The following is a 19,869-nucleotide window of genomic DNA, read 5'->3' as shown; positions in this document are numbered from 1 at the left end:
CTAAGAAAAGAGGAAGAAAGGGGAAGGAAACAGAAATGGTGGATGAATACTCATCAGATAACGTCACCACCATTAAAGGGAAAGAAACTACTAGAACACAGCCCTGAAAACCTTCAATGAAATAATGATCCAGGAAATTTATACCCAACAAAATTGTCATTCATATAAAAGATGACAGTGAAAATTCTGAATATGAACAGTGAATCCATTAGTGAGGGACTAAGTCTTAGACAAATGTGGGCATCATGGTCACAAAACAGAAAGTGAATATTTAAAACCTAACAAGGCACAAATGATATTACTAACAAATTTTGAAGAAAGAAAAAAAGATGCAAACAAGAGTATATGTATGCTGATTTCCTTGTCAATGGGTCAAAATTATATTTTCAAACTGAAATTTTAAATTACAAGGCCTAATTATAGGTTTCATGGTAAACACTAAGATAAATAAGATGTTTTTGAAAATCAGATGAGTGGGAGAGAAAAGGAAATAGAAACATAATAATTACTTTACAAAGGATTAAGTATATATATAATTCTATAGTTATAAAAGTAACAAATAGGAAAAAAAAATAGGAAAAAATAGGAAAAAGTAAAAAAATACACCCAAATAATTACAAAAGGTAATTTCCAAATTATCAAAGAAACATATCCAATATTTTAAACATAATTCAGAGATTATATAGAAAAATATTTTTAAAGGTGTACTAAAACAGCATATTATAAACAATGATAACCAATATTTACATACTCCTTACTATGTTCCAGATACTATTCAAGCACAAAAACCCTATGAAATAGATACCATCATTATTCTTTTTTATAGATGAGGAAACTAAAGCACATAGAAGTTAAGTAACCTGTCCAAGGTCACAAAGCAATAACTGCTAGAGGCAGGATTAGAACCTAGCGACTGTGACCTCTGTCTTTTCCTGAAAACATTTCATTTTTGTTTAGTTCCTCCTCCATGTCTAGAATGTCTGTGATATAGGCACACCCAGACCTGCAGCTGACTTGAATGCAAAATATTTAGATTTCTTATTCTTAACCACTAAGCCCTACTGACATTTTTTTAAGATTGTATTTATTTATTTGAGAGAAAGAGAGAGAGCAGGAGGAGGGAGAGGGAGAAACAGACTCCTTGCTGAGCAGGGAGCCTGATCTGGGGCTTGATCCTGGGACTCCGGGATCATGACCTGAGCTGAAGGCAGATGCTTAACCGACTGAGCCACCCAGGTGCTCCCATACTACTGACTCTTAAAGTGAAAACTAAGACTGCACTTATCTGTTACATCATAACTATAAATGGGCTAAACTCACCTATTAAAATAAAAGATTCCAGATTGAATCACAAAGCACTTTCCAAATATATCACTGGTTAAGTGAATTAAGGGGTATCCATACAATGAAATAAACCATAGCAATTAAAAAGAAAAAGATAGAGGCAGCTGGGTGGATCAGTCCATTAAGCATCTGCCTTCGGCTCAGGTCATGATCCCAGGGTCCTGGGATCAAGCCCCACATAGGGCTCTCTGCTCAGTAAGGAGTCTGCCTCTCCCCCTCTTGTGCTCTCTCTCACACACTCTCTCTCTCAAATAAATAAATACAATCTTAAAAGAAAAAGAAAAAGGCAGTTTTATGTGTACTGATATGCAATAATCTCTAAGATATATTAAGAGAAAAAAGCAAGATGCAGGTCAGTGTGTAGAGTATGTTGTCATTTGATACACACACACACACACACACACACACACTGCTTCATATACACCCATATTTGTGTATATGAATAAAATCCCTCTGATGGATATGGTTGTTTATACAAGATATAACTAAATAGCATACAAAGGTGGCAGGGAAACTCAATCAAATTTTATAGCATATTCATGTGTTACCTTTTCAAAAATCAAGGTAAGTAGATAAATAAAATAGGTATCAGTGTGTGAAAAGAGAAACGGAAGCACATTAAAATTTATGTGAGCTTATTTGATCAAACATCAATTTGCACAAGGCATCATCAAACTGAAAGAGGTTAGGAGTACTCTAGTGGTAGAAGCTAAGGGAAAGGATTTTATAGAGCAGACGTGGAAGCAAAGGGAGGAAATTATTTGGTTGGTTGTCCTGTATGTGACTGCATTACTGGGGAAAGCCTAGTTTGCTGTTTGTGAGTGGTTGTTTTTAAGTTCCAGTATCTGAACTGGAGCAGACTCACAAGTGGAAACCTTTGCAGGAACCAGTGCCAAGGCAGGAAAACCTGAACTGCAATTGACAAATTACTAGAGGCTCAGCGTGGACAAATCTAAAAGTTAAAAACTCCAGAAGAACCCAATCACAGAGGGGCCCCCACAACATTGTGAGACTTATCTCCAGGAGCTCAGCCAGAGTCCCACAGTCGATTTTGGAGAAAACTCTCCTCCTTCCACAGGAGGAGAAAGGAACCATTCTGAAATATGCCAGCGCTGTGTTCTTAACAAGGCCTGCCCTCAGCAAAAACCAGTTAGGCAGAGTCTAAGCAGCTGTGGTATTATCAGAGCCTAAGTGGCCTGAGGAAGGGAAATACTCAACTTCATCCTACTCTAGCCCTCCTGTCCCACCTAAGGAAGGGAGAAAAAACTGAGAAACGCTTGCAAAGTTCACTGTCCAGAAGCATAGGTAGACTAAAAGACTGAGACCTACCATAAGACTATAAAGCTCTTTGCCTCCCCCTTACCTCACCTCCACATTACTAAAGCCTGTTTACAGCAGTCCCTTCTACCCAGGACATCAAGAAAATATTACAAGAGGGGCACATGGGTGGCTCAGTCAAGTTAAGTGTCTGCCTTCGGCTCAGGTCATGGTCCCAGGGTCCTGGGATGGAGCCCCGCATCGGGCTCCCTGCTCAGCGGGGAGTCTGCTTCTCCCTCTGCCTGCCACACCCCCTACTTGTGTTCACTCTCTCTCTGAAAAATAAATAAATTTTTTAAAAAGAATAAAAAAAAAGAAAATATTACAAGATATGCCAAAAGGCAAAAAACAAGAGACAGAACAAGTATCAAAACCAGACATGGCAGAGATGTAGGAATTTAAAGCAACTATGATTAATATGCTAAGGGCTGTAATGGGTAAAGTCGACAGCATGCAATAACGGATGGGCAATGGAAGCAGAGAGATGAAAATTCTAAGAAAGAGCCAAAAAGAAACGCTGGAGATAAAAAACACTAAAAAAATGAAAAATGTCTTTGATGGGTTTATTTGTAGACTAGACACACCTGAGGAAATAATCTCTAAGCTAGAGGATATGTCAATAGAATTTTCAAAAATAAAAATAAAAGAGAGCAGGGACAAGAAAAGAAAAGAAAAATATCCAAAGACTGTAGGACAACTATAAAAGGTATAACATACATGTAATGGGAATACCAGAAGAAGAAGAAAGAGAGAAAGGAAGGAAATATTTGAAACAATAATGATTGGCAATTCCTCAAAATTAATGTCAGACACTATATCACAGATCCAGGAAGCTTAGAGAACACCAAGCAGGATAAATTCCAGGGAAAAAACAAACAAAAAACCTACACATAGGCATACCATTTTCAAAATATAGAAAATAAAAGATGATGAAAAAATCCTGAAAGAAGCCAGAGGACAGAAACATCCTACCTACCCAGAAACAAAATAAGAATTACATCCACCTTCTCCTCAGAAACCATACAAGCAAGAAGAGTGGAGAGAAATATTTAAAGTATTGAGAGAAAAAAACCACCAACCTAGATTTCTGTATCCTGCAAAATAATACTTCAAAAGTAAAGGAAAAACAGAGTTTTGAGACAAACAGAAATTGGGGAAATGTGTTGCCAGTGGACCTGCCTTGCAAGAAATGTTAAAAGAAATTCTTTAGAGAGAAGGAAAATAATATAGGTCAGAAAATCTGGTCTACATAAAGGAAGGAAGAGAATCAAAGGAGTAGTGAAGGTAATATAAAAATTTTATTTTTCTTATTCTTAATTGATAAAACAGATAAGTTCGTTCAAAATAATAAGAGTAATAATGTATTTGATCATATATGCTTATGAATATATCTTATGTATATATATGCTTAGGTATGCTTAAATATAAGGGAGATGAATGGCAGCAATGATACAAGAGACAGGATGAAGGAATTAGGATTACTTTATTATTAAACATTACTCATACATACAGGAAGTGGTATAGTGTTAGCTGAAGGTGGATTTGGATTAATTGCAAATGTATGTTGCAAATTGTAGTGCAACCACTAAAAAAAGAAGAAGTTTAAAAAGAACTCTAACTGATAAGCTAAGAAAGGAAGAAAAAAATGGAATCATATTAAATGCTCAGTTACAACCACAAAAGGCAGAAAAAGAGTGGAAGACAAAAACAGAAACAAAGAACAAAGGCAACAAATTGAAAATAGTAACAAATATGGTAGATATTAACCCAACTATATCACAAAATGGTCATTTTGAATATCAATGATCCAAATGTACCAATTAAAGGAAGCAGATTGTCAGAATGGATCAAAACAAACAAACTTACTATATGTTATCTACAAGAAACACACATTAAGTATAAAAATACGTATAAATTAAAAGTAAATGGATAGAGGGGCACCTGGCTGGTTCAGTCAGTAGAGCATGCAACTCTTGATCTCAGGGTTGTGAATTCGAGCCCCATGTTGGGTGTAGAGATAACTTAAAAATAAAATCTTTAAGATAAATAAATAAGGTAAATTAAATGGATGAAGAAAATATACCACACTAATCAAAAGAAAGTGGGAGCAGTTATTCCAGACTAAACCAAACTGCAAAGTAAGAAAAGTTATCAAAGATAAAGAGGGCATTACATAATTAAAAGGTGTCAATTCTCCAAGGAGACATAATAATTCTTAACATGTATGTGCCTAACAACAGAGCATCAAACTATATGAGGTAAAAACTATATGAGGATAGAACTGCAGGGAGAAATAAACAAATCCACTATCATAGTTGGAAATGTCAACCATTCCTCTCAGAAATAGATAGATCCAACAGGTAGAAAATCAGTAAGGACACACAGTTAAATTCAACAACACCATCAACCAACTTGATATAACTGACATCTACAGACTACCCAACAGCAGAATTCACATTTTTCTCAAGTTCAAATGGAACATTCACCAAGATAGACCACATTATAGGCCACAGAACACACCTTAACAAATTTAAAATAATAGAAATCATGGGGCGCCTGGGTGGCTCAGTCGTTAAGCATCTGCCTTGGGCTCAGGTGATGATCCCAGGATCCTGGGATGGAGACCCGCATCGGGCTCCCCGCTCTGCGGGAAGCCTGCTTCTCCCTCTCCCACTCCCCCTGCTTGTGTTCCCTCTCCCACTGTGTCTCTCTCTCTCTCTCTCTGTCAAGTAAATACATAAAATCTTTAAAAAAAAAAAAAAAAGAAATCACACAATATCTGCTCTTGTACCATAATGGAATTAAACTAGAAATCAGTGACAAGAGGATAACTAGAAAATTCCAAAATTTTGGTGTGGAGATTAAACAACACACTTCTAAAATGAAAACACAGACTATCAGTTCCACCTTTCTCTTTCTCTCTCTCTCACTTTCTCTGTGCTTTTATTTTTAAAAGCTGGTGACTACCACATTTGGTAGGGGTAGATAACTCAGACCAACTCTCCTATTGAGAATTCTTAGAAGTTGGACAAAATATTTTAAAATCTTCTTAAACATATAAAAGACCCAAGAAGACAGTGAGGAATTACTGGGCCAAAATCAAGAACAGGAGAATTCAGAGAGTTAATTTCAGTACTTAAGCTGATTTTGCCATCAACTAACAGGTGTGTAACTGAGTTTGGATTTTTCTGGCCTGTTGGGGCTAAGAAGGAAGGAAAGGTAAAAGTCCAAATGCCTTCCAAAGGTGGGGTCTCTGAAGCCCAGTTTAAGCTGGGACCCTAAAAACTACACCTTCTCCAGTAAAAATGGACAGAAATTCTGAACCAGTCCTCGACTTCACTTTAGCCTCAAATTAGTCCCAAAAAATAATATTTCAATACAATGTCCAGTGAAAAATCAAAGACATACAAAGAAATACGATGCCACAAATAAAAACTATTGGAACATAAGAAAACCAAAGCAGATATAGAATGAGTTCAGATATTGGAATTATGTTTAAAAAGAAGTCAACCTCAAAAAAATTGAGGGAACTTGAGGCACCTGGCTGGCTCAGTTGGTAGAACATGGGGCTCGTGATCTCTGGGTTGTGAGTGGGAGCCCTATGTTGGGGGTGGAGTTTAAGTAAATAAATAAATAAATAAATACTAAAACAAAAAAGCAAAGCTTAGAGAAAAAAAAAATGGGGCTCCTGACTGGCTCAGTTGACAGAGCATATGACTCTTGATCTCTGAATTGAGTATAGAGCTTACTTAAAAAAAAATGTTTTGAGGGAACCTGAAATCAGAAAAAGTGATATATGAAGAATGAAGGGGAGTAAGTCAGAGGGGGAGACGAACCATGAGAGATGATGGACTCTGAAAAACAAACTGAGGGTTCTAGAGGGGAGGAGGGTAGGGGGATGGGTTAGCCTGGTGATGAGTATTAAAGAGGGCACATTCTGCATGGAGCACTGGGTGTTATGAACAAACAATGAATCGTGGAACACTACATCAAAAACAAATGATGTAATATATGGTGATTAACATAACAATAAAAAATTTAAAAAAAAGAATTTCCATGTTACTAAAAAAAAAAAAGAAAAAGTGATATAGCAGATTTAGAACCAAATAAAAAATTTAGAACAGAAAAGTACAATAATTTCTGTTTACAATAACAGTAGACTAGGTGATTTATAACAACTCTCATACTGAGTACAAGTGGAAAAGCTGGACAAAATTATAAAACCACTATTCTAAGGGGTAAGAGAGATAAGATAATAAAGAATATCTAGATAAGATCTTGAAGAAGGAGACCCAGGGAAGTGAGCCAAGCAATTAGAGTTATTTTTTTTAAACCCTGGAAACATACCAATTCAGAGAGAAGATTAAGAGTCTGAGTGGCACTTTTGACAGTCTTGTGGCCTAAGGTAATAGTGATTGGTGTCTGGGGACCATCAAGGTAGAAAGAAGGGGTACAGCCTGATGAGACCCTTTCACTTTGGGTTGGCCCTAAAAGTCCACAAACTATGGTAAGGGTGAATAATAAATAGGCATTCTCACGGACTACAATTCAAATTCAAATAACCTTAATTCCTCAAATTGGATTAAGATGATGGCACAATGTTAGGTTTCCTTGTGTACCCTCAAGAGTGCCCTCAAGAGGGGTGCCTGGGTGGCTCAGTCGTTAAGCGTCTGCCTTCGGCTCAGGTCATGATCCCAGGGTCCTGGGATTGAGCCCCACATCGGGCTCCCTGCTCCACAGGAAGCCTGCTTCTCCCTTTCCCACTCCCCTGCTTGTGTTCCCTCTCTCGCTGTGTCTCTACCAAATAAATAAATAAAATATTAAAAAAAAAGAGTGCCCTCAAGAGCCTCATAGAAGCAAATATAACTCCTCTCAGGGGAAAGATATCATCCAGAGACTCAAGCTATATATAAAATTTTTAAAAATTAATACAAGCATATCAAAAAGTTAACTTAATAAAAAACCGAGAAAAAAAACAAACAATAGAAATAAACATATGGGAGATCCAGATAATAGGTACTAGATAAAGACTTTAGAAAAGACTAATTTAAGTAGTCAAGAAAGAACAATAGTTTTGGCAGCAAAAAAATGGAAACGATAAAAAAAATCCAATGGAAATACCAGAACTGAAAAATATATCTTTAATTAAGAAATCAATGCTTAATTATAAAAGTTGATTGGAAATAGTTGAAACAGAGCTACTGAATTGGAGGATATGTCAGAAGAAAATATCTAGAATGAAGCAGGGAAAAATGAAAGGTTGAAAAACACAGTATAAAAGACATATGGGGAAGGTCTAATATATGAAACTGAATTCTTAAATGGAGAAGAGAGAATAAGACAGTAGCAATACATGAAACAATAATAGCTAGGAATTTTCTAAAAGTGACAAATGATATTATTTTACAGATGCAAGAGACAAATTCAAAGTAAATAAATATAAAGAAACCCACATCGAGGCACATTATTGTAAAATTGCTGAAAATCAAAGTCAAAGAGAAAACCTTAATACATCCAAAAGAAAAACAGACATACTAAGAAATATCTGACATTTCAATAGAAGCAATGAAAAGCAGAGGAACAGTGGAATGATACCTTGAACACACTAAATGTAATGAACTGCCAACTTAGAATGCTATATCCTTTGGAAATAGTCTTTTAAGCAGAAAGTAAAATAAAGACTTTTTTTCAGACAAACAAAAGAGGACAGCATTTCTTACCAGTGGATCTGCTTTAAAGAAAATAAAGGATATGTTTTAAATACAAGGGAAATGACCCTAGATGGAAGCTCAGAAGTATAAGAATGATTGATGAGTAATGGGAAGGGTAAATATTAGATATGTCCTAATAAATACTGACTAAACAATTTGGGAAAGGATTTAACTATACGCAGAATTAAAATACATAGCAGGGATATCACATATATCTGTAGTGATTCACTAGAATGAATATGACTGTGAGATACTGGCACAAACTTAGACAAACAGATCGATGGAACAGAATAAAGAGTAGAAAAGTCACCCCTACATCTAAGGGGTGACTTCCCCATATGTCTTTTATACTGTGTTTTTCAACCTTTCATTTTTCCCTGCTTCATTCTAGATATTTTCTTCTGACCTACCCTCCCATTCAGTAGCTCTGTTTCAACTATTTCTGACCAACTTTTATAATTAAGCATTGATTTCTTAATTAAAGATATATTTTTCAATTCTGGTATTTCCATTGGATTTTTTTTTATAGTTTCCATTTTTTTACTGCCAAAATGCAAATGAGGAATTCAGAGCAGTGGAGAAAAGACGGTATTTTCAGTAAATGTTTCTGGGACAACTGGACATCAATAAAGGAAAAATAAGACTTGACTGTGTCATACACCATAATTAAGATCAATTCTAGGTGTACTGAAATATAAATACGAAAACCAAAGCTATTAAGCGTCTAAATGATAATATAGAAGGATACCCTAATCTCTAAGTAGTAAAAAACTTCTTAAGCAGATATAAATGGCACCAACCATAAAAGAAAATATTAAAAATTTGACTACATTGAAATTGACTACTGTTGAGTAAAAGATGACATTAAGAGAGTGAAAAAAAAGCTTTTTATGAGGATGATAAGTAAAATTAAACTATAGTGGTTAAGAATGCTTGTTTATTTGGTAAATGTGGGGGGGAAATCATGGCAGTGATTAACATACAAGTCAGGATAGTGTTTACCTTAAAGGAGAGGGAAGGGGCTAGTGACTGGGATAGTACAAGAAAAGGGTTGTTGACACTGTTTGATTTCTTGACCTGGTGGTGGTTCTATGAATGTTTGCTTTCCAGTAATTCATTAAGCTATATTATATTTTTGTGCACTATCTATATATTGGTTATATTTCATAATAAAAAGTCACTTAAAAATACAATACTCAAAATTAACAATTCAGTGATGGAGATTAATCATAATGAGGAGAAAATTAGTGAACTAAATGATGAATCAGAATAAATTATACAGAACAGTGCATAGAGAGACAAATAGATGAAAAGAAAAACAGGTAAAAGATAATTCAACGAGATTTATGTTAACTGAAGCCCAAAAACAGAGGAGAAAGGGAATGAGTTGAAATAATATTTGAAGAGGGGCGCCTGGCTGGCTCAGTCGTTAAGCATCTGCCTTCGGCTCAGGTCATGATCCCAGGGTCCTGGGATCGAGCCCCACGTCGGGCTCCCTGCTCCATGGGGAGCCTGCTTCTCCCTCTCCCACTCCCCCTGCTTGTGTTCCCTCTCTTGCTGTGTCTCTCTCTGTCAAATAAATAAAATTAAATTAAAATTAAAAAAAAAGAAATAATATTTGAAGAAATAATAAGTGAGAATTTTCTGGAATTGATGGAAGAAATCATACCATAGATTCATAAAGACCTCAATGAAGCAAGATAAATTAAAAGATATCCAAACTAGACACACTATAGTGAAATTTCGGAAAAACAAGATCAAAGAGAAAATTTTAAGTAGCCAGAAAACAAAACTAACTTATGCTGATTAGAATTAGGATAGTTGTACAGCACCTGTGTGGCTCAGGCAGTTGAGTATCTGACTCTTGGTTTTGGCTCAGGTCATGATTTCTGGGTTGTAGGATTGAGCCCTGCATCAGGCTCCACACTCAGCATGGAGTCTGCTTGAGATTCTCTCTCTGTCCCTCCCCCCTCAAATAAATAAAATCTTAAAAAAAAAAAGTGGGGCGCCTGGGTGCCTCAGTTGGTTAGGTGTCTGCCTTCAGCTCAGGTCATGGTCCCAGGGTCCTGGGATCGAGCCCCACATCGGACTCCCTGCTCAGCGGGAAGCCTGCTTCTCCTCTGCCTCTGTGATGTCTCTTGCTTTCACTCTCTCTCAAATAAATAAATAAAATCTTAAAAAAAAAAAAAGAATTAAATACTTTTGACCTGGATAGAGAAGGAAGGAAGTAGTACCTGGAGAAGACATAAGGGGAGCTTATGGAGTGATTTTAATGTTCTCTCTCTTGACTTACATGGTGGTAACATGGACTTGTTTAATTTTTTAAAATACACAGAGATGTATTCTTTTTTCTTTAAATAATTTTTTTAAAGATTTTATTTATTTATTAGAGAGCGAGCAAGAGAGAAACAGCATGAGAGGGGAGAGAGTCAGAAGGAGAAGCAGGCTCCCCACTGAGCTGGGAGCCTGATGTGGGACTCGATCCCGGGACTCCAGGATCATGACCTGAGCCGAAGGCAGTCACTTAACCAACTGAGCCACCCAGGCGCCCCCACAGAGATGTATTCTTATGAGATATACACTTTTCTATATATCCATTTTATGTCGATAAAAAGCTGAATGGAAAAAAAAGATGCAGAAATAAAAAAATAAATGCATAAAAGAGCAGCAACTGGACTGATACCTGACTTCCCAGGAGCACAATGGAAGCCAGAGGGCAAAGCAATGTTACCTTCATTTTGTTGGAAGAAAACAACTGCCAACCTAAAATTCCATATACAGCAAAAATATCTTTCAGGGATGACAGCAAAAAAGACACTTTCATGCAAACTAAAAATGAAATGTTTTGTCTACAGTAGATCCTCACAAAAGGAAATCCTAAATAATACACTCCAAGAAGAGAAGAGATCCCAGATAAATGGCCAGGTTTGCAGAAGAAAAGGAAGAACAAAGAAAGTTATAGGTAAATATAAACCTAAATGAACACTGAACAATAATTATGTCTTGTGATGTTTAAAAAATATATAAAAATAAATAAATGAATAAATAAATAAAAATATGTAAGTTAATATACAACAATGTTAGCATATAAGATAGAAGGGAATAAGCAGAGATAAGTATTATAAGGATGTGTACTACTGAGAAGAAGAATACAAGTATCAGATAATGTTAGACTTCAACAAATATCTATGATACCACTAAAAAGTGAGAAATACGATGTATAATTTTTAAATTATTAGAGGGAAATAAAGAAAGGATAAACATAATTAATCCAAAGAAAGAAAAGAAAAAGAAAGACAAAAGCAGTAAGACAAATGGCACATATTAAGATGGTAGATTTAGGGCGCCTGGGTGGCTCAGTCATTAAGCATCTGCCTTTGGCTCACGTCATGATCCCAGAAGTCCTGGGATCAAGCCCCACAATGGGCTCCCTGCTCAGTGGGAAACCTGCTTCTCCCTCTCCAGCTCCCCCCTGCTTGTGTTCCCTCTCTCGCTATCTCTCTCTGTCAAATAAATAAATAAAGTCTTAAAAAAAAAAGATGGTAGATTTATACTGAAATATACCAGAAATTGCATTATGTGTAAATAGACTAAATATTCCAATTAAAAGGCAAAGGCTGTCAAACAAGATGAAAAGCAAAATGTGACCATATGATGTTTACAGGAGACACATTTAAACAAGAATTGAGAAACTTCCAAGTAAAAATGTATAAAAAGACATGCTATGCAAACACTAACCAAAATTAAATAGTGTAGCTTTATTAGTTTCACACAAAACAGATTGTAAGACAAAACATTAATAATTTATTTCATGATGCTAAAACATTTGATTCAACATGTATAATAATTCTAACTTTAATGCACTAATAACATAGCTTTTCTGTTTGTAAGGTTAAACATGAAATGAACTACAATGAAAAACAGACAAATCAATAAACTCAGAGGAAGATTTTTTTTTAAGAGAGAAAGCACTTAAAAAAAGCACTTTTTTTAAGAGAGGGAGCAGGAGAGGGAGAAGCAGGCTGCCCGCGGAGCAGGGAGCCTGGTGCTGGGCTCAATCCCAGGACCCTGGGATCATGACCTGAGCTGAAGGCAGACGCTTAACGACTGAGCCACCCAGGCGCCCCTCAGAGGAAGATTTTAGCATATTTCTTCTCAGTACTAGATAGAAAAAGTGTACAAAAAATCAGTAATAATTTAGAAGATTTAGAAGATTTAAATAACACAAACATAGACTTAATGGAATACTTTTCAAGCACACAAGCAATTTTTTTTCATTGACTTATACTCTGAACCAAAAAAGAAAGTATCAAAAAATTTGAAGGGCGGAGGGGGAGCACCTGGGTGGCTCAATCAGTTATGGGTCTGCCTTCAACGGTTTAGCATCTGCCTCCAACTCAGGTCATGATCCCGGGGTCCTGGGATCGAGCCCCATATCTGGCTCGCTGCTCAGCAGGGAGCCTGCTTCTCCCTCTCCCTCTGCCTGCCACTCCCCCTGCTTGTGCACATGCTCACTCTCTCTTTTTCTGTCAAATAAATAAATAAAATCTTAAAAAAATTTTTTTGAAAGGGATAAAATGTTACATAGTATATATTCAGATTATAAGGGCCCTGCTTGGCCCCTGGGAACTTAGATTTCATGAGGGTTCCCTTCATCTCCAGACCTGATAAAGGGGATCAATGTACAAAAAGTTAAAAATAGGGGCACCCAGGTGCCTCAGTCAGTTAGGGGCAGCCTTCAGCTCAAGTCATGATCTCAGGGTCCTGGGATCGAGCCCCGTGTCAGGCTCCCTGCTTCTCCCTCTGAGCCTCCCCCTACTCCTGTGTGCTCTCCCTCTCTCTCTCAAATAAATAAATAAAATATTTTTTAAAAAAGTAAAAAATAGAGCTACCCTATGACCCAGCAATTGCACTATTAAGTGTTTATCCAAATGACACATAATGATCCGAAGGGGCACGTGCACCCCAGTGTTTATAGCAGCAATGTCCACAATAGTCAAACTATGCAAAGAGCCTAGATGTCCATCGACAGATGAATGGATAAAGAAGATGTGGTGTTATATATATATGCATATATAATGGACTATTACTCAACCATCAAAAAGAATGAAATTTTGCCATTTGCAATGACATGGATGGAACTAGAGGGTATTATGTGAAGCAAAATAAGTCAGAGAAAGAAATATATCATATGATTTCACTCACATGTGGAATTTAAGAAACAGGATAGATGAACATAGGGGAAGGGAAGGAAAAATAAGACAAAAACAGAGAGAGAGAGAAACCATAAGAGACTCTTAAGTATAGGGAACAAACTGAGGGCTGCTGGAGGGGAGATGGGTGGGGGGAAGGGCTAACTGGGTGATGGGCATTCAGGAGGGCACTAGATGGAATGAGCACTGGGTGTAGTATGCAACTGATGAATCACTAAATTCTTCCTCTGAAACTAATAATATACTATATGTTAATTAAATTGAATTTAAATTTAAAAAAATTCACATAGCAGGCCTGAGACTTAGAAAGGTCTGCTTGCAAAGTGAGCCCTTGCTTTGCCCCTGGGAACTTGGATTTCATGAGGTTTCCCTTCATTTCCAGAACTGATAAAGTGGCTCAATGTAAAAAAAAAAATGTTGTTTATGCTGAATATCTGCATTCCTTCTGGGATTCTGGAATTTTGGTAGAGCCAGGTAGTGGGTGTCTACATGAACATCACCCAATAAAAACCCTGGACACTGAATCTCCTGAATCTCCTTGGTAGACAGTATTTCACGTGTGTTGTCACAGCTTGCTTTGGAAAAAACAAGTGCATCCTGTGTAACTCCAGTGGAAGAGGATTCTTGGAACCCTGTGACAGATTTCCTCTGAAATTCACCCCATGTACCTTTTCCTTTGCTGATTTTGCTTTATATCCTTTCACTGTAATAAATCATAGCCATGAGTACAACTATATGCTGAGTGCTCTGAGTCCTCTTATTGAATCATGGACCATGGAGTGTCTTTAGGACCCCCAACACAGACGACAGATAGATAGATGATAGATAGATAGATAGATAGATACAGAAAGAAGCAACAAATACTTTCAAAATCATGTTTGTATTCATAGGATAAATGAATATGCATATATAATTATTTTATTTGTTTATTGTCAAAAAAGAAATTTATGTCTTAAATCTTGGCATGGAAATTAATATAAAAACAGTAATTTTTTTCTAAAAATGTAATCTTTGTCAAGAAACAACTTATTTTTCTAACTCAATATTGGTATTTACTCACCTTTAGTAACTTGATTTCTCGCATAGCAATTTTTTTAACCATTTTGTCATCATCACTTTCTAAGAACTTCTTGATGGCCACAATTCTTCCACTATCTTTATTCCTACACTTCATCACCATTCCATAGCTCCCTTCTCCAACCAATCCTAGGTTCTCATATTTTTCCATTTTAATTCAAAACCGGTAGGAATTCTTGCTGTGGAAACCAAAACATAGAGTTAATAATGTTGAGTATATTAATTTCTTCCAACTTCCCAGTAAATTAATTCTTCCGTACTTGTTTTCCATATTAGAGCAGTCGCTGTGTTAATGGCTGTTCTGTTCTGACTCACAATTTCTTACTGTTTCTGCATCTAAGCTATGTTTTCAAATTATTTCATTTAGATAAGACATTTCATAATAGACAATAATTAAAGCCATTAAATTTAAATTATTAAATGTCATGTTAATGAAATTCAATATATTTTTAATTCAGATGAAGCAATAGTTGAACTATCATGCAAAACAATTATAGCTTACTTTAGAAAAATGCAACTTCTTTTCACTCAGAGGTGAAAAAGCACAAGTGAGTTTTGTTTTGTTTTGTTTTTTAAGATTTTATGTTCAGTAATCTCCTCACCTAAGTGAGACTCAGACTCACAGCCCTGAGATCAAGAGTCACTCACACTACCAACTGAGCCAGCCAGGCGCCTCAGTGAGTTTGGTTTTAGTGAAGATCAAATTTATTTTTTTTACATCAGGTTTAAAAAAGCAAAGTTGAGGGGCACGTAGGTCCGCTCAGTCAGTTAAGTGACTGACTCTTGGTTTCAGCTCAGGTCAAGATCTCATGGGTGGTGGGATGGAGCCCCAAGTCAGGCTTGGTCTTAGGATGGGGGGGTGGGGAGGGAGGTCTGTTTAAGGATGCTCTCCCTCTGCCCCTCCCCCCACTCATGCTCTCTTTCTCTCTCTCAAATAAATAAATCTTTAAAAAAAGCAAAGTTGAAAATCTTTATGCACTTTCTACTCAGTTTGAAAAAATATTTGTTCACAAAATCATCACCAAGTTAACCCTAAGAAACTTTGATAAACTATTTTTCTTTACTTTTCTTACTGTAGTAATTAAATTCCCATATTGAACTTACAAAATAACAACACTGACATCACAGTATATAAGCAAATTGTTTAAAAATTAAATTCTAGTAGTAACAAATACAATATTTCAAAAGTCCTTTTTATGATTACTCACTGTAAGTATGATCATTTGAATTTTGTGTTTAGAATTCTTTTACATCTCATTATATGACATTTTTTGGTAATGGCAATTCTAATAATGACTGATGAAGGATCAGTGATCATTCCACTACATATTTTGGTATAGAAAAAAACTTTCAGTTCAAATACAGATGGATTTTAATTCACAAGTCTTGATTGTCATGAAACATAAAAGCTAATAACTCCAAAGTTAAATTTATTTTTTAAATCTGATTTTGCAATTAAATTCCAGAAACAAAGAATAAAAAATATTTCTCCTAATCCCAATATGGTTCTAAAAGTTTTGGGAGAAAAAAATAATCTTTGAGTAACTATATATTCAAATGATGATTTATAGCTGATTTTTTTAACCTAACAATACAAAAATACTCATTCATAAAATGTGGAAAGAAAAAAAAAAACTCTCACCTATTTCATGAATTGTGTCCTTATGGCAATCTAAAAACTAATTTACCCAGGTTGTGAATTATGATGGTTTATTTGCTTCCATATTAGTACACTGATAACAAAGACAAAACAAATACCCTCTTTGTTCTAGCAAACTGTGATAACCCAGTGTGTATACATTTTCATCAGTTTACCCTAATAATTTAGGGTTTAATTTATATACATAATAAAGCATAGATATACATGGAAAACCAGAAGACTGACCTGAAGGGGGAAAAGATGAAAGTAAATTCCAGTCAACACCAACTCCAATTATTTCATATTTTACCACTAGCTTTGATAGTAGGTTCTATAAACTGTTTACAGAGCAGTGTCCATAACACTAACATTCCACATATTTGACATATTAACCTCCATTTAATATCTACTATTTTTAAATAAAATGTCTGAAAAAAATTTTTGGTGTAATTCTCTCTCCTTTCCTGAATTTTTTTCCTTCCACTAAGACAGCATGCTTTATGAAGGACTAGACTTTAGGTTTCTCATGCCAAGAACACATATAGCTGGACTTTATAACCTGGATCATTTTCAAACATTTTGCAATTGGTGTCCTCAGTATTTGAAAATGCAAAGTGAACAAAATTAAGATTACCTTAAGCATGTCTAAGATGTTCTGAAGCATATCACAAGCTAAGATTAAGCAAGTTGGCCACTCCAAGTTTATTCTGGAAACGAACCACACATGTAGTCACAGCACATTGAACACACCTGCTTTTTCAAGTGGCACTGCCCACAAATACCTTAGAAGTCTCACAGCTTAAAAAGCCTCTCGTTTCCTGAAACAGTTACTCATAAACTACAATTTTTCATGCCTTCTACTCCTGTGTGTAAGGGTAATACAAACTAAAAGGATGCCTGGCCAATCGGCAATGCGGTATTTCTGGACATGTGCCATGTAAGCATATGGTTCTAATACCAACAATCAGATAATAAAAATAATGCTAACTTTTTATTTTGTTAAAGACAGGTTGAAATCTATCATAGATCAGAGAACGAGATAATAGAAGCTTTTAAAAGTATTCTACTTACTGTTTCCTTAAAATCCTTTCACATGGAAAGACCCAAAGGTTTTCAACTTGGAAACAAATTTGAGATGAAATGCATCTCGCTCGCAGGTCTAAATGATGCTGACTAGCAAACTAGCAGTTCCGGAGCTGGTCTGATTTCTTCTGTAGACACAGTCACCGGGCCGGGGCGAATCAGGCAGGGAGGCAGATTGGCCTCGGCCTGCCGCAGGCTCACACTCAGGAGGACCGCGGGCCGCATGCTGCCGTCGTCAAGGCAACGACCTCACTCTGCCCCAACCATAGGCAGTCTCCCGAGAGGGACACAGCGCAGGTCAGAATGCGTCCACGGCAGGCACCAACACGCCTGTTAAGGCCAAGGCCTGTAAAGAAATTAGTTGGGTGGGAGGGCACCGTCTCCCAGCTCTCAAGGTGCCCAGTCCCTGGAGTCTGTGAACCTGCTTGGCTCTAGCAAGCCCTGGGCGAAGGCGTTGGCCACCGAGCTGCAAGGGGGCGGGTTCCCACCCGCCCGGCCCCGCCCTGAGTGCGCCAAGCCTCCCGTGTTCTGATTGGCTGGGCCCTGTCGTCACGAGCTACGATTGGCTTAGCGCCAAAGACCCTGCCCCTCCACCTGGGGCTTGGCCCAGGTTCTGTTCACTGATGCGCAGACACCAGCACCCACTTTATACTTCAATTCTCAAGTAGAGCGGCACCTTTCTGCCTTTGCTGGGAGACCTCTCCTCGCAACTGAGAGCAAGAGGCGATTCCGGTGCTCATGGAGAGAATAAAAGGGTGGTGGTTTTGTGGGATTGGGAGAAAACAGAAGGGGGAGACAGGCACAGAGGGCGATGAAGCATTCCTCTCAGCTTCCCTGCGGGGGCGGTGAGCAGGACCCGCCCCTGGCGCCCCCACCCGGGAAGGTCCCCCCCTGACCGCGATTCGACGCTTCCTTTCCGGTCGAGGCAGTGGGGCCAGGCTGGGCCATGTAGGTCATGAGGGTGACAGCCTAGTGGGTGATGATTAGTAGGTAAGGCAAGGTGAAAGCAAGTAGGTGACAACACAAGTAACATTAGGAGGAACCTCAAGGAGGACAGCCTGAGCCTGGAAGCGAGGGACACACTTTAAGTGGAGATAATGGAAGAGGGAGAAAGAAGATGAATGAAATAAGAGAAGGGCTAGGCCATCAGAGGAACTAGAAGAGATGTGAGATACGGGTCTGTGGCAGCCAAATAGGGTGCAGTTGGGGGTGAGATGTTAAAGGTACAGACCATGGCTTAAGGCTAGATCCATGACCAGGTAGCACTGGTAGATCAGAATGACACGCAGGCTTGAGTCACATAAGAAACAGGGTTTTCCTCATCTTCAAGTAGTTTGGGGTTTAAGCCATACCGCTCCAGTGAAAGGCCTTAAGCACTCAAGTTATTTTCACATTGTATCAGGAAGACTATGGGAGCCTGGCTGCCTCAGTCCGTGGAACATGCGACTCCTGTTCTCGGGGTCCTGAGTTTGAGCCCCTCATTGGGTGTAGAGATTATATAAATCTTTATAAAAAGAAATCATGAAGACTAAACGTTTTATAATTGTATTTGGTCTCTAGAACACCTTGATCCAATTAAGAGAATGTCCTGGAACAGCAGATATTTATAACTATAGTCAATATTAAGGTATTAATTTTCTTGTATACTAAGAAATAAATATTCTGATTTATAATTTATCTTTTGTAAGCTTGGTTAGCATGAATTAATCTTCCAGTGCTTGATCACCTTGGTTAAGTTGCTTAAAATCTAGTTCCTGAACCTGTAATCATGAGGAGCAGACCTAGGACCTGGGCATGGAAAGAATACAATTCTTTGGTCAATCCAAGATGTCCTCATGTAGAAATCAGCTCTATCCCTGGCTGTGACCAAGTAGGAGGGAGCCATGCCCCGTTTTGTTACCTCTATAGGCTATAACAGAATCTGATGAATTTTTTATATGAATTCAGGACACCCCCTTTTATAAAGTGGCAAATCCATGTTTGTTAGGACTGAAGTTTGAGAACAAGAATACAAAAATATTGGGGCGCCTGGGTGGCTCAGTCATTAAGCGTCTGCCTTCGGGGTGCCTGGGTGGCTCAGTTGGTTAAGCGACTGCCTTCGGCTCAGGTCATGATCCTGGAGTCCCGGGATCGAGTCCCGCATCGGGCTCCCTGCTTAGCGGGGAGTCTGCCTCTCCCTCTGACCTTCTTCCCTCTCATGCTCTCTCTCTATCATTCTCTCTCTCTCTCAAAAAATAAATAAAAATCTTTAAAAAAAAAAAAAAGCATCTGCCTTCGGCTCAGGTCATGATCCCAGGGTCCTGGAATCGAGCCCCGCATTGGGCTCCCTGCTCAGCAGGTAGTCTGCTTCCCCTCTCATACTCCCCTTGTGTTCCCTTTCTCGCTGTCTCTGTCAAATAAATAAATAAATAAATAAATAAATAAATAAATAAATAAATAAAATCTTTAAAAAAAATACAAAAATATTTTACTTTCCCAACCTTAC

At 37.5% G+C, this 19,869-nt stretch overlaps 1 protein-coding gene across 1 annotated transcript in view; it reads right to left on the bottom strand.

Moving 5' to 3' along the window:
- Positions 1 to 17,461, bottom strand: part of CDKL2 (cyclin dependent kinase like 2) — a 41,227-nt gene extending 23,766 nt beyond the window's left edge. The window contains exons 1-2 of the mRNA XM_028100684.2: positions 17,373 to 17,461; positions 14,646 to 14,841 (exon numbers count right to left, since the gene is read on the bottom strand). Of these exons, the coding sequence (XP_027956485.1) occupies positions 14,646 to 14,813 (168 nt within the window). The 5' untranslated portion in view covers positions 14,814 to 14,841; positions 17,373 to 17,461. The remainder of the gene's footprint in view (positions 1 to 14,645; positions 14,842 to 17,372) is intronic.
- Positions 17,462 to 19,869: the final 2,408 nt, after the last annotated feature.

The sequence above is a fragment of the Eumetopias jubatus genome, unplaced genomic scaffold (assembly GCF_037043125.1).
Source record: "Eumetopias jubatus isolate StellerSeaLion01/CBP00866 unplaced genomic scaffold, mEumJub1_p1.0 scaffold_2, whole genome shotgun sequence".
In the NCBI taxonomy this organism is placed as follows: domain Eukaryota; kingdom Metazoa; phylum Chordata; class Mammalia; order Carnivora; family Otariidae; genus Eumetopias; species Eumetopias jubatus.
Note: the sequence above shows the minus strand (reverse complement) of the source record. Positions and strands in the feature narration are given on the sequence as shown.